The sequence below is a fragment of the Spea bombifrons genome, chromosome 4 (assembly GCF_027358695.1).
Source record: "Spea bombifrons isolate aSpeBom1 chromosome 4, aSpeBom1.2.pri, whole genome shotgun sequence".
Classification (NCBI taxonomy): Eukaryota; Metazoa; Chordata; class Amphibia; order Anura; family Pelobatidae; genus Spea; species Spea bombifrons.
Window position 1 is genome coordinate 52,385,714 of NC_071090.1, and position 17,801 is coordinate 52,403,514.

The following is a 17,801-nucleotide window of genomic DNA, read 5'->3' on the forward strand; positions in this document are numbered from 1 at the left end:
TTACGCTGACCCTTCATACAGTATCTTACTCCAACTTGCCTACATCTTGCCTAAATTTCACAAATTCCAAAAGCCGAAACTGAACACTACTAGTGAAGGCACAGCACTGCATCTGTTCTAGAGTTTTTGAAAAAGAACAATGTTAGCACACCAATGCCATCAATATCAATAAGGATATTTAAGAAATTGCCTCATAATTTCAATGAGGTTGCAAAACTCATTAATGTAAGGGACTAATGCAACGGATTCAGTTTGACACACAAGGATTATGCTTATCCAACAATTATCAATGGATACAAAAAAACGCAAGATAACATTTCTTCAGATATGTTGAATTGTAAAAAACACTACTTTACCAAACTAGTAGCTACTTTTATATTTGTAGTATTTTATGCTGTTGTACTTAATTTTTTCTGCATTTGTTAATATTTATGATATTTAAGTATGTGGTTTGTGTCTTCTGGTCATCAAAATGAGTTCTTGAAATAGCTCTTTTCCATTGTAAGAACAATAACACATAAGTCATATAGTTAAAATATTTATCAGTCAAGTGATCTCCATGCACTAATACAAGCTAGCACATATCTAGTGTTAATTGTTTCACTCTGCAGTAGCATTGCCAATACTTCTTTTCAGTGCAGTCCCATGGCTGTGAAAATATATTTAATGATAGGATGAAATGAATAAACAGAATGGTTGTTACTTGATTTTGGACCTAGTCAAAGAGCGTCTGCATCTACAGACAGAACAGAAAGATGAAAAACAAAAGCAAAAGCAAACAACACAACTGAAACCCCTTTGATTTAATTTACAGAAATACTATACAATATATAAATACGACTGGGGAAACAACATGAGGGATGTGATGAACTATCAGCAAGCTTCACCATGGTCCTTTTGTTCACATTCAATGAATTAATTTAATTAATGTGTAGTTATGGAGAGGGCATACAACACCATCTTTATTTTAAGTAGTTTTAGTGAATCTTAGCAGTGTCAAAGACATTATTCACAATCAAGAGGCAGTGTATCAAACACTATTTGAAATACTGGAATGAAATACTTCTATTGCTTGTCGAAACACGTTTCAGTCAGAAGCTCCACCATCTTGGGTATACAATATCATTGGAGGTAAACACTGAGTTACACATTAATATACATTGGGTGGATTGCAAATGCAAGGCACTTTGAACAATGGGCCCAGTTAAGAGTTCGTTACATGGTAATAGCTTCAGAGTAAAAATAAGCATGTGCCATCGGGATCTAAGGAAGGACATTAATACTACTTAAATTCTGCTTTTATGCCGTATGACTTGCTAACGCATTATTGCTTTAGGAGAATATGATGCATTAAATGACAAGATTTTTTAACACGTCGATTTGCTGGTACACATGCTTTGTGGGATTGTGTAAAGTACGTTACAGTAAGTGAGTAAATGCGCTCCCTATAATAATGGAACAGGCAGAATCATCTCTAAATTAAACGAATCATAATAGTTATATCAGATCACCCTCCAAGTGCTGGACACATCTTAATTGGTCATTTTAATTAGGTAGTAGATATTTTAACAACAAAGTCAGATACCATTCATTCAAATGATCAGTCAACACCATAAAATATAATTGGCATTACTTGTCCTTCCTATAATGAGTTGGAGGAGTACCATGGGAGTTGTAGTCTGACTGACTGCAGCACTTCGTATTACATAGACATAGGATTGAGCTGTGGACAAAGAAGAAAATCATCTTGCCTTTTAGTGGAAAAGGCCACTTTGACTAGTCTCGGAGGATAACAGTCAGACTCCTGCTAGTTTCCCTTTAGTTCTCATGAGTGATGTGGCAAATGTGGCCTATTGAGGGAAATCCCACAGCTTCTGAGACAAAATCAGCTTCAAAATTATGCCAAGAGCCTTAAAGATGAAGTGTGGTTGGATAAAGTGACTTGGATTCGATTCTCCACAAAGAGTGGTCAAGTTGACATGCAACACTGTGTGTTAATACAATTAAACTGTAAATTTGTGATCTCTCAGCACAACAGCCAGTAGAGTATTTCCACCATAGTCAACAACTCTTTACTGCTTTAGCATTGTAACACATGCAAAGCTGGGATACAAACCCTCAAAGTTTATACAACAAACTGGTCTCTGAATATACAAAATGCACCAAATACAGCAAATTGAGCAGTGGACTATATACATTACACATGCACATCTAAACATTCCTATCAAAATAGGAAAATATTATAGGAAAAATACTATTTCAGAAAAGTTACTCCAAATTAACAATTGTGCCATAGTCTAAGTTTGGGGTTAGCATGCATAACAAATTTGGAACTGGTGACTGGTTAAGTAAACTCTTCAGTAAGCTCTGCTTTACACTTAAAAACTGCCTGTCACGTATTTTAAATAAAGAAAAAAAATGTAAATTCTAATTTTGGAAATAAACATTTGATGTATATATCTATATAAAACAAAGAAATATTAAAATCCACAGAACCTTGAAGAGCTTGTTCAAAAATAGCACATATTGGGAGAATAAATGTGCTTCTTATTTTCCTTTACTTGATCAAAAGTGCCTCATGTCAAGTTAATCCTGAATTTATATTCCTAAAATAATGTGCAAAACAATAATACAAAAAATACACTTCACTTCCTTAAATAGGGAATCAAAGAGTAAACAATTAAAGTGCCCACACTTTCATTAAGTGTATCTACCCCTTCTGCAGTTTTTTTATTCATCAAAGGACCCCAAAGGGTAATTTGTTAAATATCATATGATGAATGATATTGTTCATTCATGGCATTAAAATAAAAAAATATGCAAATTTTGTTACAACTGTGAAACTTTCCTTGGGAAAGGTCTAGGGCGTTGAAGGGGTTCGGTCCTTTTGCCATTCTCCAGGGTTGTTGGACGAACTGGGCCCGGTTTGGGTGGTAAAGCTGGTGGGTCGATAGGGGCAGGAATCGAAAGGCATTGAGGTATGGGAACAGGGCGTCTTAAGGTCCTTTCATACACACTGTAAGGGGGTGGGGTCTTGTTTTCCTTTCTTGTTGGCTCTTCTGGTATACCATAACCAGGAACCGATTGGTCAAAGAACTGAGTCTCGAAACCTGACATTTCTGAAATACTGCAGCGGCTAAGCGAAGAGATTCCGCTACTGCAACTTCCTGACAAAACTGGTGAATTTGAAATGGATGGATGGCAGTCTACCGGAGATGGGGTGAATGACTGCATTGAACCCTATAAGAAAGAAAAGATTTATGATTGTTAAATGAACCATATTGTAACAGAAACTAAGAGAGGCATGGTAGTAACACTGCCGGCATTAAGGAACCACAAGGTAAAACACACTTGTTACCAATTGCAAAATTGTGTAATGGGAAATGTATTAACTATAATTCTTAAAACACATATGTTGTTCATCAGCCATTATTCAGGTGTGTGTTCTGTACAAAGTTTGTTCATTATAGAAGTCGGACTGAAGACCCAACATTATCGATAGGCAGCCTCTGATCTGCTCTATAAAACCCTGTTGACCACCAGCCCACCAGACATTTGCCTGGCGTGCCAGATGTCCAGTATGTGTGTGCAGTGGGCTAAAAGCTAGGTGATCGAGAGGCTGTTTGAAGTGCAACCTCCTCCCTTTTGACCTTAATTCCTACCCATGGCAGCCACGCGTAGCCGTAGTGTCTTCTACTTAGTAGAACTACTTAAAAATGATTTCAAGAACCTTTTTTTATTTCCAGTTATTTTGCTCCCAGTGTTGAAAAATATTACAATCTGCAGAAGCAGAGAAAATAATTGTTGGCATGTCTGTTTATACACGGTCAGATTTTACAATTCTGTTTTCATATCTGACAATAATCAGTGGCCAGCCTTTTTATTATTGTGATGATTATTTTTTTTTTTGCACAATAAATGCAAAACAGGTTTTAGCATGTTATTAACTTTTCAGAGAAAAAGCCATGTGAGGTGTTTAATGCCAATGCAAATAAACATGCCTTTTGAGGTGTAATGGTGCCATCTTCTGGGCTTGTACTACTACTGCTCATGTTAAAAATATCGAGACCACACACAATGTTGCCATATTGATATAACAGCTTAAGTAAATAGTATTTGTATGCCTTCCATCATGTAAAAACATATCAAAGTAACTTGCATTAGTTATATGAGCATCACAGACACTGCTTAGTTTAATGGTACCAGTTATATGAAAATAACTTGGGCGCGGCAATCTATTACCTTCATCGGGGATCTTCCCATTATAGATGGGGACACGGCAGCTATATTCCTGGCTGGAGAAGCTGTAATCACACAAAACATGAATTATACACTACAGACCTGTTTGTTCAATATATGAATTTGTAGATTTGGTAATTTATTCTTTTAGAATATACAGTGTATATCTTGCCTATATGGCATGTATCACTATGGTAGTTAATTGCTATTGAAAGATCAATAGGTGGTTGTAATACTGAATTAACACAACAGACTTCCACTCCTACATTTCAAGGAAGGAGATAAATATTCTATTGGGACTGACACTGATACTGCATTCCCACTCTGCAGTTTTAACTTCATTTAGTGGAACAATTCTACAGTTGCGCAGCTAGAACTATGTGTGAGAGGTGACAGCGAGAGGTGACAGTGAGAGGTAACAGTCAGAGGTGACAGTGAGAGGTGGCAGGTATATTGGTAGCTTTCTGTTGCTTATCCCTCCAGACATGATTAAGTGGGTAATAGTTAATTGATGACATATACAGTCATCCAACATTAACAATAACCAAGCCCTCATAGTCATTATTGGAAAATAAACAAACCACCTAGGTTCTTCTAAACCACAACTGGCTGCACAACTCTAGTCCTAAAGGGCTACAAACATGCCATGATTTCTGTCTTCCTTTGCCTGAAAATAAGTTGTTAAATTATTCTGTGATTCCCATGTTCATGCTGGGGCATCCAAAAGTTGTGGCATGGTTTATGCACTGGAACACTGGAGTTGCCCACCCATGTTCTTTTCATTAATAATGCATTTCTCTTCCAGACAGCGACAAATGAAACTCACCACCCTGTGTGGGCCTTGGTGGCACAGGAGGGGTCATGTGCCGTCCACTTTCTGACATATTTTTAGCTTCTTTCCCACTGTCCAAGCTCCAACTGCTGGGGGTTGAGTTCACTGCTAGAAATCGACAAACATAATTCAGTCTTGATGTTCATTCTGAAGCTGTTATATTTAATAGAGGCAAAAACTGCTATTTTAGAACTATTATCCAAAACATTCTAAGCACTTTAAAGTATATTTTTGTTATCTGAAAGCATTGTAACAACTACTCTAGTTTTAAAGAATAATGTTGCTTTTAACCTTAACACAGCAGATTTAAAATCACAATATTCCAGAACTAAATGTTGCCCTTCTACTCTACTTTGATATCTAAAGTAGTAATATACTAGGAATACAAAGCCAGTAGAGAAATGCAAATAAGAGGTTATATAGCGGTACCATGTTCGTTGTGGAAAGGAAATTAGAAGATTTGATGAATATAATACCTTTTTGCAATAATTGCAATAGAACACAAGTTTTCAATGTTACATATATTATACAGTTGTTGAATGGTTGAAGAATGACATTTCCAAGGAGAGCAAATAAAAAAGGAAACCGCCTAAGGGAGGTTGTTATTGATAGCTGCTGCTGAGGTCACGTCTTTTAGGTTTTAGCCTGTATGCTTGTACGGCAAGTCCGTAGCACTCTAGAAAGGCTTTACACATGTGATCAAAATGAGTCAAAACTACATCATTTTTTATATTATTTAATTCCATCTGGACTATTGTTTTTTTGTGCAATAAAACATTCTAGTTTATGAGAATTCCACAAAGGAAGTCATGGCTCAGAATGCGAGTGAGAATGGGAATTAGAATAAATTAGAATAGTTGCAATATATAAAAAATATACACCTATGCCTAACCTATCCTCGTTTAAATTGTTTTAGACTTTACCAATTCTGCTGGGATGAGTCATTAACACTGAATACAATAAACATACGACAAACATCACCACTTAACACACGTAGCTCTGTGGTGCTGATCTTCATTTGCCAGATTTTTGTAGTGTTGCAAGATTACAACAATGTAACGCAGAAAGGTATGGAGTTTTTTTTTTAAAGTTAAATTTAACTGAAAATATTAAATCGGGTAACAGGACAGTTTCTCAATAAGGTTAGCACACAGATGCATCAGCATGCCCATTTAAGTCTAACTTAAACCTAACCTCTGACTTAACCCTTGAGGAATAGCACTGCCCTTGTCAAGAATATATTTCTTTATTTGAAGTGAGACTTTTTTCTGAACTGAAATTACAAACTCGAACGATTAGTGATTTTGTGTAGAAATGTTGCATTCTACATTAGCCAAAGTGATCATAAAAGAATGTGAGTTAGCCCCTTTCCAGTTATGTATTACTGAGCGCTTAGTATGATTTACAGTCATTATGTTACCCAATTCTGCAATATGCTGATTTAAACTGTCAGTGCAAAGAATAGCAGCATGAATTAGATGGGAATGGACCTTTAAAGAGCCGTTTCTGAGCTGCTCTGTTTCCAAATACTGACAGAGTGAAAAGGGAATCGTTTTATGCACAGTATTCATTTAAACTGTAAAAAAAAGAAATGTGGCGGAACAAATGTTAAAAAAAACTTGCAATAGCAGAGCACACAATGACAATGGTCCATAGTATTTTTTTTCTGCATCTTGACGTTTGCTTTTTTTTAATCTCATTGACTGTGAAATGGCAGTGCTGCCATCTGGGTGTAAGAGCCGGAAAAAACTCAATTGTGATTCCCGCAAACAGGGTAAACTCAAAGATTCCCCTTTAGAAAAACCTCAGTGCTTCACTTAACAAAGTTGTATGTTTGCTTTTGCCTGTAGACATCACTTAGGCGGCACTGCATGGCAAAGTCTGTTCCTTAAAACAAATTTAAATTCAAGTTTTTGTTAACTGATCATAAGAAGACATGCTAATTCCAACTACCACATAAATCAACGATTTCTATTCCAAATCTTACCCTTTTCAGGAGCAGAAAGATTTGGATCACTCCTTGGCAAAGTGTTCTCTCCAATGTGGTTGAACATCCCTCTCTATTAAGAGTTTTAAAAAAAATAGACACAGAACGTTAACATGCGTGTGTTTACGGACTATAACCAAGTTTCGTTACAGCAAAAACAGTGACATATCTTGGTTTTTGGCTAAATAAATCACTTTCGATGCTGAATTCTATAACAAAAGTGTGGTTGAAAAGACAGCGGATGCAAATGTCACAGACTGGAATTGGCTTTGACACAGTACATTTGATACAGTATATGACAAAGTAAACTTAATTTCACTATCACCTGGAAAGAAAGTATTTTTGTATCCCATGATATTTGGGTAGCTCACATTCAACAAAGACACTTTACAGAAACAGCACCAAGTGACAAATTACATCAGCATGATCTTTGCTTGTGACATCGTCTTCTGTTACTAGAAGTGTACACATTGCCTTTGTTAAGTGTTATACTTATAGAAACAGTGTTTGTACCAATAGAAGTTAACTGCTAGGAATCAGTAAGTGTCGGCACCATCAACACAGACAGCGTGAACGGTACATTTTCATGAGAAACACATTGAATAGAAATTAAATGCTAAGCACTTTAAGGGTAATGAGAAACCAATGTAAATAAAATGTTTATTTGCTTCTCTTTTCAATCATGAACAGTTTTCATCTCATCTGTGGTCCCCAATTGGCTGTTCTATGTGACAGCACAGTATAAATTAGTTCTCACTGGGTAGACCATTTGAACATATCATTTTAGGCTTTCAACAAATTACCAACGATCATTTTAACCTCATCATGAAAAAAGTCGAACATGTTATACATTCACAGCAGATATTACAAAGAAAAAAAATACAGCTATAATTGGTGATTTCAAATCTATTAATAAAGATGATTATGTTTCATCACTGTTTCTTTCAATTCTAACTAGACCATTAGCAGAACACTTTAGCTAGAATATCAGAAACCATCAATCAATGTAAGTACCAGTTCTGGAAATCTGAAAGAAAATAATATTTTCCAGTGAAATGATTATTGCAGCTGGCAGGAGGATAACTGCTTTTTCTCCAAACAAACTGTGTTTCAACAAAAGTGTTGAATGGTCACCATATACGACAAAGAATCAAATACCATTTATTCTAACAGTCTAAAAGGCATCCCAAGTAAAGTGCAATACATTTAGAACTGCAATATATAAGAAAAAGTTTTATCTTTTTTACATTAACACCCTTAACTTCCAGCTACAGGAAGTGAAATTATATAATGTGATAAATGTTGGGATGAATATGAATACGCCATGTGCTAAAAATGCATTTTTTTTATTGGTTTCCATTGGTTTCTATGTGTTTTTCAGTGATTTTCTGTATGTTTCATAACATGCAAAGCCCTGTTTCTCTATTCGTCCTCCATAATGTGAGACTGGCTATTAACATGATTTATTTCTAAATGTAATTACTACATAGGTAAAAATATAGTTCATTCGTAATATACATCATATAAAAATTGACATGTACGGTCCAGTGTGGAGCTGAAAAATGGCGGCCAAGTTGGATAAATAAGTAATGTGCATCTAACACTGTGTCTTAGCTGATAAGTGCCCTTCTGTGCTCACCTGTCATGTTGGTAAACTCTGTAAAACATTGTGCTATATAACCGGGTACAAAAGTAAATATACTGGTCATTATGACCAGTTGTTACCAGGGTTGTTAGAGCACAGCAAACTCAGGACAAGCAAAAACACCATTCTTAGCATTATAATGGAAAAGAATCAGATCAAAATAATAAATTAGCAAAAACAAATATCATTAAGATTACAATGTATTACTATACCTAGTATATGATGTAGTCCTGGAAACATTACATAAATGACCAAAGGGTTTTAATCCAAACAAATAAGGTTTACCTGGTTGGGTAGTTGCATTTACCAGTCATGTGATGCTTGAAGGCTCCTACAGAATGTATTTTCTGTAGCATAAATTTTAGTACCCTTTTTTATATTTAGCAGCATTGAACTATTAACTCCCATTTATCTTGTTACAATTTTCCTTAGTTTTATCTTCAAAAGCACACACTGTCAGTTGGGCTGAATTTAAACTGACTACCTGGGGAGGTTCAGCCGGAATTGGAAATATGGCACTGCAGGGTCTCTCTCTGGGGGAAAGGCAAGGATTTTCTCTGGAATTCTTGTGTTTGTCAGATAGCAGTGGGGAAGCTAAAACAGAGGACACAACAATCAATACCACAGTACAGATAACAAAATGAAATACATTTCCAATGGTGCAAAACTGTTTTTAGGACATGCAACCTTTAATGGAGAAGCTGGTAGGATACAGATATCAATGGGCTAAACATCCCCTGGTGGGATATTGTCCTGTGTAGTTCTTTAGATTATGAAATTATTTTCAAATAAAACATATTCTGAAATGGTTAAATGTGCAGAAACCTATGTGAACGTCCCCTGTACATATTAAAATGAGAATGTGAGTCATACAGATCAGAACCACACAGTACCTCTGGCACTTGATGGAGCCGAGCTGGTCACGTTAGGTGAGGCGGAATGTGTGGAACTCAGACTTGAGGTAGAAGGACTTGGCTAGAATTCAAATAACATTTTGGGAATAAACAAAATAAGCTCCCCTAGAGGCACAGAAAACAAATGATGCACAAGACTCAAGTAGTACAAAACAAACCTTCACATTTAAGAACTACCAAAACATGGCAAGTACTTACATGATCACCACATGTATTGATGGCTAAGTGGCATTTCTCAGGCAGTAGTGAGACAGCTACTAATACTAATACATGGATGCTAATGGATGGCATGTGCAGTTGGATTAATACCGTTTGAGGTATTGAAACAGCATTGGCAGGTCATCTCCATGTACCTTCCACCCCTAGCCGCATTATAACCAGTTCCTAAACATGGGACTTTCTCTGACAAAGGCTACTCACTGGTGTAAGGACATGAGTTTCGAGAGTATTTTTTTTATATTTTCTCTGAAAATCCATAATAAAATGATCCTGGGCTGTAATCTTCTGATCCAAGTATTTTGGTTGTTGTAGGAACATCATTTTAATGTTTATTTTTTTCACTGTACAATAAACTTTTGCTTAAATTAAACAGCAAATTGTACTGTAATCTACTTGCTGTCTACTTGGTCTCCATAAACCTCGAATGGGACGATTTCTTTTGTAAAAAAGAAAGAGGTATTTATTGCCTGCCCGCTAATTTCACAATACTGCCCTATTCTTAGTGATGAGGTTACAGAGAACAGCCACAGCTGTTTTACCATTGATTGTTATATAATAATAATTGTATTGATTTGCAGCATCGGCAGTAAAGCAGAGTACTATGTAAAAACTCAGAAATACTTGCACCTAAAGATCAAAGAATGATTATGTAATCTAACTGAAATTTGGTCAGTGAGTCATGTTGTAGTAGAGAGTTATTTTGGGGTAAAAGCACTACCATGGTTGTGGTTACTATAGTAACTATCTGCAGAGCTAGATGAGCTGACATTTCTGCATAGCTGTTTATACAAAAATGTCAATGTGTACTCTGATGTACGGTATTTATTTTTAATGTATAATATTTCAAATGGTTCCATGCTATCAAATACGATGTGAGAAACTGTAATTTGGAATCCTGACAAGATCTCTTTCTGGCTGTCTCTTGTTTTACAGAGAAATACTAAGAAGCTTTGTCTGGAGAATGAAAAACAAGCAGTGAGAGAAGCAGAAGAACTGAATGACAGCAGTACATACACACAAAAGCAAAGCATTTGACACACATACACAGCTAAACAGAAACTCTTAGAGATCTTACTGTATTTAATTACCTTAATCTAGAATACACATATATCAATTAACAGAACCAACCTATGCCAGAAAGTGGGTATTTACATTAAGGATAATATTTTCATTAATTACAACTTTATATGTAGCATGTGATGCCACTAAACAAGGGTTCTAGGTTTTTAAAAACATTTTGTTTCCTTGCTGGGTAGTAATTTTATTAAATGTGCAGTTAATGCTCTCCACCATATCTTTCCAAATCATAGACATGGCCTTTTATTTGGATGTCATGTTTAGGTGGTTCAGCATCTCTATAAGACAGACTTCAGTAACTGAGTGAGTAACGCACCTACTTATTTAGCCACCAGAGGCCGCTGGTTACACAAGGACAAGACAGACTTGGGTTACTGGCTGTTCAACGAAGGGACTCTACACAATGTAACAATTCACCCGCAACACAGAGACACATAACACGGACATACATATCACAGAGACACATAACACGGACATACATAGCACAGAGACACATAACATGGACATACATAACAAAGAAATACAGGTCTCACTTGCTGGATTGAAGTTGGGGAGAACTTCCAAAAACCAGACCCTTCTCCTCCATAACAGATAAATCCTCCAGAAACTTATGATAGCCCAGGAAAACCATATGGTACGAACGAATGAACCCAAATCAAACCGCCTTTAAGGGGTCAAGCCTGAGACGAGTTTATGGACACTAAAAATATGGACTAAAAAGAAGCACCTCTTTAAGGCTCTCAACTCATGAAAGCCACTCTATGCTGTCCTCACTCCATGAAAGCCCCTGTATATGTCCCTCACTTCTATTACCGTATTAATAAAAAGGCATCTAGGACCTTATTAATAAAATCAATTCCGTATTGGAAATTACCTGCAAAGCCCAAGAAGTCAACAGTGTTCAGATTAAGCGATAACAGTAAGGAGTCCAGAGGGGTAACAGTAAGGGATTCAGAAGAGTAAAGTGATACACGGCTGAGCCCAAACATAACCCACAAACTGTCAGTTTGTCAAATGAAAAAAAGACTTTCAGCAAAAACAACTTATCACACAAATTATAATAATCCACATTATCCATTCATAATATATATACACACACACACACACACACACACACACACACAGTATTGCATTGTTTTTAAATGTAAAGAGTGAGAAGGTAGGAACAAATAGGAGTACAAGAGAAAAAAAAGCAACAGAGAGTTCCAGAGAAAAAATGAGCATGTGAGAGTTGCTTGGTTGGGGGTGGACGGTCCCTGTATCTCTATGCTTTACCACAGAGAGAAAGGATATATCCTTCCATGCTTACCATAACACCTGAAGGATATGACCATACATGCATGCTACCTTGCACCAAGGAACAAGGATTTTAAGTGCACTTCCATCACATGCCTCCACTAGGCAAACATGATAACAGAAAAATAGAAATATAGAATATGGTGGCAGAGAACCATTTGGTCCATCTAGTTTGCCCATTTTTCCCTGGTGTAAACCCACCAACCTTATTTGGTCTTTGGTATCATCTAATGTTCCAGATAGCCTTATGCCTATCACATGCATTTAAACTCTTCCACTTCTACTCTTACGTTACTTCTAAGCCGTTGGGGCAGGGGATGTGTATATTAGATGTACATTTTTTATGAAACTTTAAATATTAAAATTTAAATTACTTTTCTGTCTTATAGACATTTGCTACTAGTAAAATATATTCATCTGTCAGAATAATACACTTTCATAATCTTACTCATGAAATGAATGCCCAAATTTCAATGTCCTTTAGTTTAACCAAGATATCTATGAACACTTGTTGATCACAAAACTCCTTAGCTACTATACACCTTGGATAGTATTCTAAGATGGCAGGCAAGCACACAGAGACACACAGACAGCTTAAAACACCCACAGGCATTGTATATCTCAGAGTGTTAGGATTCTGATACCGTGGTGACATCAAAAAGTGACATTTTGGACTAGAACCCAGACTTGGACTAGTTCAGTAAAAGTGACTATGGTTATCAGGGATACATGTTTTCCTTACCTGCATGTGAAATACTTCATCAGAACTTTCTGACTGCCCTGTCAAGTTGCTAACTTCTGCAGATGCTTGAGAAGAAAGTGATGAAGAAGAGTATCTGTTGACAGCTGGGTAACTCAATGGACTGTTCCACAGAAGAAAATGAAACAGAAAACCAATGTTACAGAATGAAAACAATTTTACAATTACATCAATTATATTATTCTGAGCAGATCATACACTATAAATCAATGGTGGGTTTCTGACTCTCTGATCCACAATTTTAGGTGCTAGGTTACATATGAACTTGTGAATGTATAAAATAAATAATAAAAACATATCCAATAATACATGTGTAGTAATTACTCAAAGTGTAAGCTCGGCTTCAGTTTTTCTGGTACAGTCAATAAATGTGAATGCAAAATGGGTCCATTAAGAAACGCTTTTCCGATAAAACATTTAAACATCTGTGACTATTTTCACGAGCTAAAGTTATTTTTTAGCTCGCATACAGGCCCCTAGTAAGTGTTAGTAGGGAGGTGTGTGCTTCACCTGACCTTCTGTTGAACAAGGGACAACTCCTGTGGGCCCCAAAACTAGGGCCCAGGGCAGCTGACCCTTTTGTCTACCCTACATTAAAGATGGAGCAGACCATAGACTTATTTTGGGGGTTTCGTACCTCTGACTTTTGAATTTCATCATCATATGTCATAATAAGTCTGTATGTATGAGCTTGATAACTGCTCATGCTCTCTCTACACATTCTGTAGTGTTTCAAATTCTATTTTTTATACTATCAAATATTTATGGCAGCAGGTTACAATTCTAGAATACATATATCATATAATAATCCTAAAACAATACAATAATATATACATATATTACCTTCTTCTAGGTACAACCCTGGCAGCATCTGGACCCATAATAGCAGGTGCAGAATTTCTAGGTACCCGAGGGCTTCCATTTGGAAAATTAACAGGACTAGGTGGTACACAAGCGGAGAAATCCTGATAGTTCGATAAAAAAAATATTAGGAAACACAACTTGACCCACACTTGAACAAAGTGATGTCTTTATAGACCAGCAATGCCTTAGATCCAATACAGACAGACACACTGACGACATTTAAAGTAGACAGTCATTTAAAATGTGTAGACAATAAACTCCAAATTGTCAGTATACATCAATCAGAAACATAGTGACTTCATGTTCTGACACCATATGTATGAAAACATGTTTTAACAAAGCGAAATTTGTTGAACCCTAATAACCAAAAGATGTCACTGTTGCTTTATGTTATTCGTTTTATTTTTTGAGTCACATGGATATCCGGAATTTAGCTGCATTTGTTATATAACTGGATAGATTCTCATACCTGGATTCCCAAACTTGACTTCATTACAAAGAATTGGTCCACCATCTTCTTGTGCAAAGGTCGCATATCTTGGGGTACATATTTCTCATGCACAGCTAAACCAAATTCTAAAATCTGGGCCTTAAGAAATAAAAGGCATGTTAAAACCAGTAGCCTGATATATGTCTACTGTTTGTGCAAACTATATAGTAGGTAGTCTAGTATCAATAAACATAGATTCAAGAGACAGTAAAGATTCATGACTTGCAGAAACCCCTGGGGCAATTCCTTAGGAGGCATTTTAATGCAATAAACAGCTAATAGGGTACAAAGTAAAAAAAAAACAGATAACATCAAAGTGATCACAAGAAACACTTTCATGTAGTAATGAGCATTTATTCCACATTCCTGCACAAACACTGCTCTAATTGGCTAGACTATGCCAAATTATCGGCAGCAGAGCAGACAAAAAACGAGGTGAGCCTTAGGTTGTTTTATATATTTTTTTCCTTACATTTAACTCCAGCTTCTTTGGATATAAACTGGGATCATATTCACATAGTAATGGCTAAAATAAATCTGGTGCATCTATTTGTAACCAAAGAACTTTAAGTCTAGTAAAAGAAAAGATTCTTGCAGTTTTATGCTATGTATATTTCACTGTGAAATATTTAAACTTTTTAAAAGACTTTCTGCTTATTGATTTGGGGAATTATCATGCTGCATATTCCATTGAAGACAGGTAAATTTTAGGGAGGACAGTGAAAATTTCTGTATTATTTTTGAAGCCAATTTTAAGTGCTTATATTTGAAATCTTCTTTGCACTTATTTTAGTAATACTCTTTCTTATTGCTGTGGTCAGTACAAATTTCATGTTTCTTGCACAGCGGATATTCAGCAATTGTTTACATGAAGAGGGACACATTTAATACATTGCGATTAAATACATCATATTCAACGTCTATTCAATGAGCTTTTCCAGCTACTCTGCTGTATTTTGTTTATAACTAAATACAGCATCAAAACATCACTCCTGATATTGTAAATGGACACAATCCCGTTCAGAATACTTTAGGGAATATGTATTTGCCATGTGGCACAAAAACCGACACTGACTGGCTGTTGCCATAGAAACTGAAAAAGCCTCTTAAAGGTTTATGCTTTAGAGAGCTCAGTTAATGTTTTTTTAAAGCTGGCATAGCATCCTTAATGTGTATAGGATGCAGAGCATTGTGATTGTATAAATTCCTTGCAATATTAATCACATGAAAACTAGGTAAGAATGTATTTCTGCATAATTCTTTTCTTAGACATCAACACTCGTTGTTTGAATTATTTAATGAACGCTTTTGGGATGTGAATTGATAGAATTTTTGTTTCATGTGTTGACACTGCTGCCCACATAAAGCAAGGGTTCCTAGGAGACATTGTGTTTGCAGTACATCAGCTGGAAGTCTATTGTGTTACAGAGAACAGTTCTTACTAGACTGAAATAAGGAACATGAAGGAAAAACAGTAACAATGAGAAGCCAAGGGTTCACTTTTTTCTCCACAAATTGTAATTCCGCACAGGGGTTATGCCTTTGGTTGATAGTTTCAATAAGAATTAGATTTAGTAATTGTATATCTCTGTATTAATTTATTAGAAATGCATCACTTTTCTGACAACAGACTTTTCTGACAAAGACTGCACACATAGACCATGCAATAAGGTTTTTACAGTATGGTACCTATGTAAGTTTGGTGTAGTAATATTGTTGGAACCCAGCTGCTCGTGCCTTTCCTTAGCTCCTGGTTTCTGTACATTTGCGAGGGATGGCACACTGATTCTCTAGTGGGCAGCAGGGAGATCTGTTTCAAGTGGCACCTGTCTCTATATGTCCTGGCTCCATTTACATATGGCCCAGGCAATCAACCATTCAGTGCCAAATAATATTTTGGTTTCCTAAGACATCCTCTAAGAACTCTAAGGAGGTAATCTCTTTACCTCCTCTCTACTTTACCTGCTCAAGCATCAGTTCTCTCAAACGTGCAATCTTGTCTCCATCCTCGGGGTGCTGCAAGATATACTCTTTCACAAAGAATGCCTAAACAGAACAGAACAAGGCAATGATGAGACTTGGAGACAATCAAAGGTCATGTTAGGCCTACAAAACAATATCAAATCAATATATACAAAAAACAAAATACTGTCTGCGCTTCTCACCCTAATAAAGTTGGCAAATATAACAAATATATAAACATGATATAAAGGAGAGGTTTTGGTTTTATGAATTGGCCAAAGCATAATTAAGCTCACCCGCCACGTCAAGGCACACTCTCAATAGGGTGAGAACCCACTCTCACCTCCTACATAGTGGGCACACAAAGCAGTTTATACTGCTACCAAAACCCTATTAATGTGTTGGGGGAGGTGCAATTGAACAGTATTTTGTTTTTTGTATACATTGTACAGCCAACACACTGTATTTGCAGCATGCTCACACTGCTAGGTATGCCTCATATTATACATTTCTATTATTTGTGCCTGAGCCTGAGCCTGAGACTAGCTTAGCGCACCGACATTTTTTCTTTTCCCAATATCAAGTCAAGGTTACACAAGCAAGTAAAATATTACTTGTGAAAAGGTAAAGACTTTCAATGAGGTCATATTCAAGCCACAATTGAAAATGTTATATACAACTGCAAAAAGTACCACTTGGGACACCCAAGTCAACTTTAGTGTGTCATCCTGAGAATGAACCTATTCACCCTATCATTGAATTACAAACTATGGGAATCCAAGTCAAACTTCTACCATTCCCAGGAATGCATATGCATGGAGTATGCGACAAACACTGGTTTACCTAAAACGTATGCTACATGCACTAATTTACTTCACACATTCAAGACTTCAAGAATATCCTTCTAATACTGGTTTATAACTTCTGCTGCACCGGCAAGTTCTGATTTACCGTCATCTAATAGTAGAACCTATAACCTTTATCTTACCTCTTGATACCTAGAAACACCACCATTGACTGCAGCATCAATAACTCCATTCAGACACATTGTCAAGGGGTTTATGTTCTGCATCTGTCGAGTCTGACACTGACTAATAAGAGTTCGCAGCTGCTGGTTCTTATTTTCCAACACTTCAATAGCATTTTCTAGGGGGCTCATTTCCACCTTAAATGATAAGTACAAAGACAATATGAAACAGAATTTTAATAACAATATATTACAGCTCTACAGATGTGTGGTGAAAACAGAATTTCAAATAAAATTGGTTTGAAATATTTAACAAATAAAGCACATTAATGTAATTGGCAATGAAATGATTTAAAAACAGGAGGTAACAGGGATGGATATTTCAAAGAAAGAGAACTGCTTGGACATTACATCTCAATAATAGCTGCCAAGGACAAAATAAATAATACTTCATAACATGCTTAGTGTTTTATCAATAGGATTATCTGTGAAGTATAGACATGTCTTACTTGGGATATTAAAAACACACACCTAAATTACAGAGATATT

General features: G+C 36.2%; 1 protein-coding gene across 1 annotated transcript in view; it reads right to left on the reverse strand.

Annotated features, from left to right (window-relative positions):
* Nucleotides 1-2,104: 2,104 nt before the first annotated feature.
* Nucleotides 2,105-17,801, reverse strand: part of DOCK4 (dedicator of cytokinesis 4) — a 142,947-nt gene continuing 127,250 nt past the window's right edge. The window contains exons 44-54 of the mRNA XM_053465191.1: nucleotides 17,274-17,450; nucleotides 16,286-16,369; nucleotides 14,303-14,422; nucleotides 13,813-13,934; nucleotides 12,952-13,072; nucleotides 9,597-9,678; nucleotides 9,188-9,297; nucleotides 7,059-7,131; nucleotides 5,066-5,179; nucleotides 4,243-4,304; nucleotides 2,105-3,240 (exon numbers count right to left, since the gene is read on the reverse strand). Coding sequence (XP_053321166.1) covers nucleotides 2,830-3,240; nucleotides 4,243-4,304; nucleotides 5,066-5,179; nucleotides 7,059-7,131; nucleotides 9,188-9,297; nucleotides 9,597-9,678; nucleotides 12,952-13,072; nucleotides 13,813-13,934; nucleotides 14,303-14,422; nucleotides 16,286-16,369; nucleotides 17,274-17,450 — 1,476 coding nt within the window. The 3' untranslated portion in view covers nucleotides 2,105-2,829. The remainder of the gene's footprint in view (nucleotides 3,241-4,242; nucleotides 4,305-5,065; nucleotides 5,180-7,058; nucleotides 7,132-9,187; nucleotides 9,298-9,596; nucleotides 9,679-12,951; nucleotides 13,073-13,812; nucleotides 13,935-14,302; nucleotides 14,423-16,285; nucleotides 16,370-17,273; nucleotides 17,451-17,801) is intronic.